The 10164-nt window shown below is 53.3% G+C and overlaps 1 protein-coding gene across 3 annotated transcripts in view; it reads left to right on the forward strand.

Moving 5' to 3' along the window:
- SMTN (smoothelin) overlaps positions 1–10164 on the forward strand; it is a 67892-nt gene that overhangs the window by 19910 nt on the left and 37818 nt on the right. For all 3 annotated transcript variants that reach the window (XM_058157996.1, XM_058157998.1, XM_058157997.1), the window contains exons 7-11: positions 863–941; positions 2015–2355; positions 2571–2634; positions 6918–6983; positions 9433–10038. In XM_058157996.1, coding sequence (XP_058013979.1) covers positions 863–941; positions 2015–2355; positions 2571–2634; positions 6918–6983; positions 9433–10038 — 1156 coding nt within the window. The remainder of the gene's footprint in view (positions 1–862; positions 942–2014; positions 2356–2570; positions 2635–6917; positions 6984–9432; positions 10039–10164) is intronic.

The following is a 10164-nucleotide window of genomic DNA, read 5'->3' on the forward strand; positions in this document are numbered from 1 at the left end:
AGGAAGGAAGGAACGAGGGAAGGAAGGACAACAGCGTTTAAGACTTATATGCCGCTTCGCAGTGCTTTTACAGCCCTCTCTAAGCGGTTTACAGAGTCAGCCTCTTGCAAACCCCAACAATTTTGGGTCCTCATTTTTCCCACCTCGGAAGGATGGAAGGCTGAGTCCACCTTGAGCCTGGTGAGATTCGAACTGCCGAATTGCAGGCCGCCGGCAGTCAGCAGAAATAGCCTGCAGGACTGCACTCTAACCACTGCGCCACCGTGGCTCATGCTAGGAGGAGAAGGCAAGGAGGCTGCCCCTCAATTGGGAGGCATCAGATTCCACACACACACGCACACGGCGTGTGAGACATTTTCATCTCAGCTGTAAAACTTCCTTTGCTGGCCCTCTCCGGTAGCATTTGGAGCAGGGCTGCCCCAATCCTGCACTCTGTACATGCTTTAAGATTGCAGTACTCACGATTTCACCTGACAAGGCAGGACCGCCTGTGCAACGCTGGCCGCTCCGTCTCTGGAGGGGGGCGCCCTGTTGGAGAAGATTTGTGCCTTGAGAACTTGTAACTTCCCCATTTTCCCCACCAGAGGGCAGCCTTTTCCTAGTTGATGATTTAGGACTCCTTTCCGCAAGTTCTGGCTATTGCCGGCGGGAATAATGGCTTTTACGATTAACGGGGAAGCCAGGATCATTTAACAACAGAAATTTTGGGGCTCGATTGTGGCTATAAGTCGAGGACGACCTGTTGTACGGCTTCCCAGCGTATACCAACAAGGACCGGATTCTGCGCATCGTTAGGGTTTTCCTGAACGGATCTTGAGGTGGGTGGGGGCTGAGGTTGCATTTTCCTTTCGGTCTCCTCCAGGTGCAGAAGCGAGCAGGGCAGGAGCTGATCGAAAGCCAGATCCAGAAGCAGCTGGATCCCAAGCTGGACGACAGTCCAGGTGAGGCCAGGCTGAAGATCCCTACAGGAAGGTGGGGAGGCCTGCAGAGTTGGTACGGTTCAGACCGGTTCGGGTGAACCGCTAGTGACAACCTGTGGCCCGCCCACCCACCCTCCTCGGGCGGAATCCCGTCCTATATCGCTGCTTTTGATGCCACACGCGTGTGGACGGCGCACACGAACAAACGGCTGTGTTTTGTGACGCCGTGCACGTATGTGCGCACACTCACATTTCCAGTGCTGTGTGAATCGCTTGCTACAGTATGGGAAGCCCCCCGCCCCCTCTGGAGCCCAGCCTGTTGACGTGAGGGCGCTTATAGATTGGATTGAGGCGGAAAGCTGGAGCCTGCAGATGTCTTTTTTTTTTTATTTTATTCAAAAAGTTTTACAAAAATTTTTTCCCCCTTTCCCCCCCTCCTCCCCTCCTTCACAACCCCTCCCCCGACTTCCCGGAACGGCACAAGGTATAGTTAAAAATAAAACAAACATATGCTAAAAAATTTTCATCCCAACTTAATTATACCCCTACAATCATCAATTCCTAACTTCCCCCAAAAACAATCAAGAATAATACATCATAATCATTCAAAAACAGTCTGATAACTCTTAGTCTGATATCTACGTTGAATATAGTCAATCCATTTTTTCCATTCCTTTAAGTATCTTTCTTGCGTATTGTCTTTCAAAAAGGCTGATATCTTCGCCATCTCAGCCAAATTGGCAACCTTCAATATCCATTCTTCTATTGTAGGTACTTCTTTTTTCTTCCAGTATTGTCCTATTAGTAATCTTGCTGCTGTTATTAGGTTTAAAATCAATTTAGTCTCAATTACTGTACAATCCGTAATAATTCCCAACAAGAAAAATTGCGGCAGGAACTTTATCTTCTTTTTCAAAACATTTTGTAAAATCCACCAAATTTTTATCCAAAAGGCCTTTATGTTCTTAGAGCCTGCAGATGTCTTGACCTATAACGTTGCTGGGGATGATGGGAGTTGTGGGCCTCCCACAGCGCTTGGCTGCTCCTTCTGAGGGAGGTCGACTTTCCTAAGTGCCTTCCTCCCGCTCCGACAGAGTCTTCTTTGGGGACCGTTCTGCTCCTGGAAGCCGTCTCCAGCCACCCGCCTTCCGAGTCGGCTCCTTTCCCGGACGGCGAGTCGAGCGGTGAAGACCCCGGGCCCAACTCCCATGAGCAGGATTCCGGCCCCCAAGCACAGCCTTCTTCCCAGGAGGAGGAAGAGGAGGAGGAAGAAGAAGAAGCTGGAGTCCTGGCACCCCCCAAAGTCCAGGAGGGGCTGAGCTCCTCCGAAGGGGAAGCCGCCTCTCAAAGCAGGAAAGAGGAGCAGCTGGAGCTGGGCAGCGTTGTGGGGGAGGCCCCCCCAAAAGAAGAGCCCCTCCTGAGCCAGGACAGAGAGGTACTTTGGGGAAATCCCTTTTGGCAGCAATTTGGGGGTGGGGGCAGCCCCGCCAGGAATCGACTCCTGCCTCTGACAGTGCACATACACTCCTCTTTCCAGTGTGGTGAAATGTAAAATTTGTTACTACCGGTTCCGTGGGGAGGGCCGGGTGGGATGGGGTGGGGGCAGAATCCTGTTCTCATTGCTTTTCTTCCCCCCTCCCTCTCCCCCAGATTGTGCCTCAGGCCCCAGAAGAAGGAGGAGAAGGTGCTGCCGGCCAGAAGGGAGACAGGCCAGGTAAGGGAGGTTGGAAACGTTGCTCTCTGAGCTGGCTTGTTTTCTTGCAGACGCTTCGAGACCCTACTAGGTAACGCCATCAGCGCTAGAAGGGAGTGGGGTTTGCAGAGAGAAGGAAAGGGAAAGAGGAGGAGGAGGAGGAGGAGGAGGGCAATGACTGCGGGGTCCTTGATGCTCTCTGAGCTTGCTGGTTACCTTGCAGGCGTTTCATGACCCAACTAGGTCACATCATCAGCCACAAGGCCACCAACCTCAGAGACCAGGGAGGAACCTCCCCCCCCCCCCGCATTTCAGGGGTCGCCCCAAAGCTGTTTCTTCCCCTAAACCCCCCAGCTGTGGTTCCTGGACGGTCCTTCCGCTGGCTTTTATTTTTCCTGGGAAGATGTTGGCCTGCAGGGGTGGGGGTGGGGGGCAGGGAAAGTGCTTTCTGCAGGGTCTCCTTGCTCTAAAAGATTCTCTCTTCCCCCCCCTCCGCTCTCCAATCCTGCCTGGAGGCTTGGCTCCCGGCCCCTTTGCCCTGCGGTCTTTGGTCTCCAGAGGGGGCCGCTGGGCGATGGGAGGCCGCTCTGCCTCTCCTGCCCAGAAAGGGAATTTACTTTTCAGAGTTGAACCTTTCACATTCTTTCACCCAATAAGGTCAGGAACATCTCTTCCCTCCCTCCCTCCTTCCTTGGTTTGAGGCCCTCTCCTTTATTTGTGAAAGCCCCTTTTCTCCTTCTCTCTTTCCCCACTCCTTCCCTTCCCTTTCCTTCCCTTCCCTTCCCTTCCCTTCCCTTCCCTTCCCTTTCCTTTCCTTTCCTTTCCTTCCTTCCTTCCTTCCTTCCCTTCCCTTCCTTCCTTCCTTCCTTTCCTTTCCACTTTCCTTCCTTTCCTTTCCTTTCCTTTCCTTTCCTTCCCTTCCCTTTCCTCTTTCCTTCCTTCCTTCTCCCTCCTTCCCTTCCTTTCTTTTCCTTCCTCCCGTTCCTTCCTCTTTCCTTCCTTCTTTCCTTCCTTCCTTCCCTTCCCTAACCTTCCTTTCCTTTCCTTTCCTTTCCTTTCCTTCCTTTCCTTTCCTTTCCTTCCCTTCCCTTCCCTTCCCTTCCTTCCCTTCCTTCCTTTCCTTTCCTTTCCTTTCCTTTCCTTGTTTATTTTCCTTTCCTTTCCTTTCCTTTCCTTCCTTCCTTCCTTCCTTCCTTTCCTTTCCTTTCCTTTCCTTTCCTTTCCTTTCTTTCCTTTCCTTCCTTCCTTCCTTCCCTTCCCTTCCTTCCTTCCTTCCTTCCTTCCTTTCCTTGTTTCCTTTCCTTTCCTTTCCTTCCTTCCTTCCCTTCCTTCCTTCCTTTCCTTCCTTCCTTTCCTTTCCTTTCCTTTCCTTTCCTTTCCTTTCCTTTCCTTCCTTCCTTCCCTTCCTTCTTTCCTTCCCTTCCTTCCTTTCCTTTCCTTTCCTTGTTTATTTTTCCTTCCCTTTCCTTCCCTTCCCTTCCCTTCCCTTCCCTTCCCTTCCCTTTCCTTTCCCTTGTTTATTTTTCCTTTCCTTTCCTTTCCTTTCCTTTCCTTTCCCTTGTTTATTTTTCCTTTCCTTTCCTTTCCTTTCCTTTCCTTTCCTTTCCTTTCCTTCCCTTCCCTTCCTTCCTTCCTTCCTTCCTTTCCTTCCTTCCTTCCTTCCTTCCTTCCTTTCCTTTCCTTGTTTATTTTTCCTTTCCTTTCCTTTCCTTTCCTTTCCTTTCCTTGTTTCCTTTCCTTTCCTTTCCTTCCTTCCTTCCTTCCTTCCTTCCTTCCCTTCCCTTCCTTCCTTCCTTTCCTTTCTCTCTTTCTCTCTCTCTCTTTCTCCCTCTGGAGTTCTGATGGGGGCACAGGCAGTCCCTCAACGGGAAGGAGGAAGGAGCTGGACTGGCCCCAAGAGGAGATTTAGGCGGAGAGCATGGCTCTCGTTCCTTCCGGATCCTAACCAGCCGTTATTGGTCTTTTATCTCTCGCCAGTTTCCCTGACTGACCCTGAGTGGTTTCAATGTTTTATTGAGGGAGAATTCCTGCAAAGTGGTTTTGTGTGGAGGGTTTGCGGAGAGGGTCTTGGTACCTTCCAGGCACTTTCCTTGGTGATCTCACCGGGGGTGGGGGGTAGGGGAGAGGTCATTATGCAGCCCCCTCTTTATCCTAAGAGCAGCTGAGTTTTTAAGGCATTGTGGGAAAACTTCTCCGCTCACACAGGTCTTAATTCCTTCCCCTTCCTCTCCTGCCACGGCCCCAAATCATTTTATTCCTCGGCTCACTGGCTCGAGCTGACTGCCGCCCCCAGTTTTCCTTGTATTGGCTTCTTCTGGGGGGTTGGGGAGCCAAAGCTGCATGGGGTTCGCCCAGGCGCCTTTGTGGGGAGCACCGCTCGTGTCCTGCCCCCTGTTCTTCTTTGAGACAACTTTTGGCTGACCCCACTTGGAAGCAGGGAGCCCGACATCTGTCAGGGCAGTACTTGACGTATGATCTGTCTTGCTGGTGGGACGGGAGCCTTTGAACGGTGGGGAGGGGCAGCGAGGGATGAGCACGGCTGGAAGGGAGAGGGGGCTGGAGGCCAGCCAGGGCCACGGAGCTCAGCTGAGGACAAGAGAGAGTCAGCTTCGCTGGACCGACTGGGGGATTTGCGGCCACTTTGAAATGGGTTGGAGGAGCTCCAGCTGCGACCAGCTGTGCCTTTGAAGGGCAGTTGCTTTGACTGGGTGGCCTGGGGGAGGCAGCAAGGAGGGCTTTACTGGGCATCTGCCAAGGGAGGGAGTTCCAATTCCCAGAGTTGTGTGGTGAGTTGGCCATGGCAAATTGTCTGTGATGAGCTGGGAATGGCAAGCTCTGTGGTGAGTTGGCCTAGCTAAGTTGGCTATAATGAGTTAGCCACGCCAAGTTGGCTATGATGAGTTGGCCATGGCAAGTTGGCTGTGATGAGTTGGCCATGGCAAGTTGACTGTGATGAGTTGACCATGGCAAGTTGACTATGATGAATTGGCCATGGCAAGTTAGCTATGATGAGTTGGCCACGGCAAGGTGGCTATGTCGAGTTGGCCATGCCAAGTCGGCTAAGACGAGTTGGCCGTGCCAAGCTGGCTATGATGATTGAGTTGTGAAATATTCTGGGATCTCTGAATGGTCTCAAGATCGAGGGGGGAGGAGGGTTTGGCCTGTGGGATCCAGGCCCAGGGATCTGGTCACAGTTGTTTAGCCACATCGGTGTCTTTGCCTGTGGGAGGCTGAATCCCTTCCTCTCCTGCCACGGCCCCAAATCATTTTATTCCTCGGCTCACTGGCTCGAGCTGACTGCCGCCCCCAGTTTTCCTTGTATTGGCTTCTTCTGGGGGGTTGGGGAGCCAAAGCTGCATGGGGTTCGCCCAGGCGCCTTTGTGGGGGGCACCGCTCGTGTCCTGCCCCCTGTTCTTCTTTGAGACAACTTTTGGCTGACCCCACTTGGAAGCGGGGAGCTCGACATCTGTCAGGGCAGTACTTGACGTATGATCTGTCTTGCTGGTGGGACGGGAGCCTTTGAACGGTGGGGAGGGGCAGCGAGGGATGAGCACGGCTGGGAGGGAGAGGGGGCTGGAGGCCAGCCAGGGCCACGGAGCTCAGCTGAGGACAAGAGAGAGTCAGCTTCGCTGGACCGACTGGGGGATTTGCGGCCACCTTGAAATGGGTTGGAGGAGCTCCAGCTGCGACCATCTGTGCCTTTGAAGGGCAGTTGCCTTGACTGGGTGGCCTGGGGGAGGCAGCAAGGAGGGCTTTACTGGGCATCTGCCAAGGAAGGGAGTTCCAATTCCCAGAGTTCTGTGGTGAGTTGGCCATGGCAAATTGTCTGTGATGAGCTGGGAATGGCAAGCTCTGTGATGAGTTGGCCATGGCAAGTTGGCTGTGATGAGTTGGCCATGGCAAGTTGACTATGATGAGTTGGCCATGGCAAGTTGGCTATAATGAGTTGGCCATGGCAAGTTGGCTGTGATGAGTTGGCCATGGCAAGTTGACTATAATGAATTGGCCATGGCAAGTTAGCTATGATGAGTTGGCCACGGCAAGGTGGCTATGTCGAGTTGGCCATGCCAAGTTGGCTAAGACGAGTTGGCCGTGCCAAGTTGGCTATGATGATTGAGTTGTGAAGTATTCTGGGATCTCTGAATGGTCTCAAGATCGAGGGGGGAGGAGGGTTTGGCCTGTGGAATCCAGGCCCAGGGATCTGGTCATAGTTGTTTAGCCACATCGGTGTCTTTGCCTGTGGGAGGCTGAATCCCTTCCTCTCTTAACGCAGCTTCTGTTTTCCCATTTTAATGCTTGTTTAGCAACTGGAGCCTCCCGAATGATAGAAACGGACGGCTTCAAAGCTCCTCCACAACTACCTGGTGCAGGTAATTCTCTCGGCCTCTCTTGGTTCTTTCCTCCCAACGGGCATCAATCCCGGTTCAGGACACAATCCACCAGATGCCTACTTTCCTGCCGGCCTCTCCAGCAAAACCAAGGAAGGGGTTTGGCGGTGCTTGGGGAATTCTGGGAATCGAAGTCCCACCTGTCTTCAAGATGCCCAGGTTGAGAAGCACAGGATCCGGCCCCTTGCAGGAAACACCCAGAGACCCCAGCCCAGCCTACTTAGTTCTGGGCTGAGCCAGAAAACTCTGGAATGCATGGGGAAAGACGGAGGCTGTGCTGTGGTGGAATGGGACAAGTTGCCATGGCCAACTCGCTGCAGGACAATCTAACAATGCTATTTAATTATTTAAAATTAAAAAAAAACATTTTAGTTTTTGCCATTCACATTACGTTCTGTTCTTTTCTTTAATGAGTTTATTCCACCATTTGTTCGATATTAGTGTAACTCTTGTCTTGTGGTGAATTGTCCTGCCACGAGTTGGCTGTAGCGAGTTGTCTCACAGCTAGTTGGCCATGGGGAGTTGACTGTGGTGAGTTGGCCATGGCGAGTTGGCCATGGCAAGTTGACTGTGATGAGTTGACTGTGATGAGTTGACTGTGATGAGTGGAGTGTGGTGAGTTGGCCATGGTGAATTGGCCGTGGTGAGTTGACTATGAGTTGACTGTGGTGAATTCATGGCGAGTTGACTGTGATGAGTTGACTGTGGTGAGTTGACTGTGGTGAGTTGACTGATGAGTTGACTGTGGTGAGTTGGCCATGGTGAGTTGGCCGTGGCGAGTTGGCTGTGGTAAGTTTACTATGGTGAGTTGGCCATGGCGAGTTGACTGTGATGAGTTGACTGTGGTGAATTGGCCATGGTGCACGGAGGCCCTATGCACGGTCACTCACGCTCTTGTGACGTCTCGCCTGGATTACTGCAATGCTCTCTACATGGGGCTTCCCTTGAAGGGCATCCGGAGGCTGCAGTTAGTCCAGAATGCGGCTGCGCGGGTGATAGAGGGAGCCCCTCGTGGCTCCCGCATAACACCCATCCTGCGCAGGCTGCACTGGCTACCTGTGGCCTTCCGGGTGCGCTTCAAGGTTTTGGTGACCACCTTTAAAGCGCTCCATGGCATAGGGCCGGGTTATTTACGGGACCGCCTACTGCGACCAGATACCTCTCACCGACCCGTGCGCTCTCACAGAGAGGGACTCCTCAGGGTGCCGTCAGCTAGGCAGTGTCGTTTGGCGGCGCCCAGGAAGGGCCTTCTCTGTGGGGCTCCCACCCTCTGGAACGAACTCCCCCCAGGACTTCGTCAACTTCCTGACCTTCGAACCTTCCGTCGCGAGCTCAAGACACATTTATTCATCTGTGCAGGACTGGCTTAGATTTTAAATTTAGAGGGGTTTTAAATTGATTTTAATATTTATATTTTATATTTATATTTCTATTTTTAATTATTTGGGCGTTAGAATAAGTTTTTTAAGGATTATTTTAATTTGTATATTGATGTTTTATATGCCTGTGAACCGCCCTGAGTCCTTTGGGAGATAGGGCGGTATATAAATTCGAATAATAAATAAAAATAATAAATAAATAAATAAATGGTGAGTTGACTAAGATGAGTTGACTGATGAGTTGATCGTGATGAGTTGAATGTGGTGAGTTGGCCATGGTGAGTTGACTGTGATGAGTTGACTGTGATGAGTTGACTGTGGTGAATTCATGGCGAGTTGACTGTGATGAGTTGACTGTGATGAGTCAGCCACGGCGAGTTGACTGTGATGAGTTGACTGTGATGAGTTGGCCATGGCGAGTTGACTGTGATGAGTTGACTGTGGTGAGTTGACTGTGGCCCATACGCTCGCCTCTCTTCCCGACCTCACCAGGGCTTCTCTGTTGGTTTCCAGACTTTCTGGGCTAGGTAGATCCCGATCGGGGAGCAGGGGATGCATTCGGGGTGGGGGGTCCCCACTATAACTGTTCCCGATATATTACGGAGTGGGACAATGGCCTACTCTCCAAAGTCCACTCAGGGCGGCATTCTCGGGTAGACCCTTGCCCTACTCCTTAACGTATTGGGAACATTTATAGGTGGGCACCCCTCTGACTGCCTTCCCCCCGCCCCCCCGGTTGGGACCTGCCTAGCCCAGAAAGGCTGAAAACTTAGCAGAGAAGCCCTGGTGAGGTCGGGAAGAGAAGCAGTGCTGGATGTTCCCGTTCTTTCCTTATTTTGGAAAGAAGACAGATTTTTCTGAATATAACTGGGAGGGGAGCGGAGGCCGATTGCTTTCCTGGGGCGGAAATTCTTCCCCCCCCACCTCACCCCCACAAGCCTGGCAGGGCTCCCAGCTGCTTGAGATAAACCACTCTCTACTCCCAGGCTGGTCCTCCCCCTCCCTCCATCCACTGACATCTCCCTCCCCTCTTCCTCCCTCCCTCTGTCCAGAGCCGTGCAGGGAACAGCAGCCCTTCCAAAGAGCCGGCTCCATCCGCGAGCGCGCTCGCAAATTCAACTCGGACCCCCCGAACCTTCCAGCTGCGCCCCCGAAGGGAGAGAAGGCCGTCGGAAGGCTGCCCGCCCTGCCACAACAGCATCTTCTGCCCTCCCATTGCGCGGCCAACTCACCCTTGCGGGACCGTGGCGGCCCTGCCGTTCGGACGCTCCAGGCTGGCAGCAAGACGCAGGAGGCAGCCCGGATCGGCCCTTCTCACGCCAAGGCTGGGGCGGGCAGCGGGCCCCCTTCGCAAGCTCCGTCCATCCCTAAAGAGGCAGGCGGTCCCCAAGGGCGGATCCAGGGCGGCCAATGGCAGGAGAGGAAGCTGCCCCCCGCCCGGTCCGGTGTTGAAAACGCCAAGGGGGGCTCCACGGACCCAGAGGTGCTCGGTAACCAGCAAAGCGGTGCGGCCCACAATCCGGCAGGCTCCCTGCTCCGCCGTCCGGCTGCCCACCCTGACGACGAGATGAAGACCCTCCTGACCATTGAAATCAAGGACAGTCGCCATCAGCCGCTGCGGGGCCACCTGGCGGGACCCACCGGGAACCAGAGAGCAGGTGAGGATCCCCCCGGGGTGGTTGGAGGGCGAGGTCGCTTCGGATTCTCACCTTTTCCCCTCTTTTGGGGCAAGAAAGAAAGGTGGACCATGTTTCTCTCAGGAGGTCCCTTGCAAAGCGTGGGCG

Source organism: Ahaetulla prasina, chromosome 15 (genome assembly GCF_028640845.1).
Source record: "Ahaetulla prasina isolate Xishuangbanna chromosome 15, ASM2864084v1, whole genome shotgun sequence".
Classification (NCBI taxonomy): domain Eukaryota; kingdom Metazoa; phylum Chordata; class Lepidosauria; order Squamata; family Colubridae; genus Ahaetulla; species Ahaetulla prasina.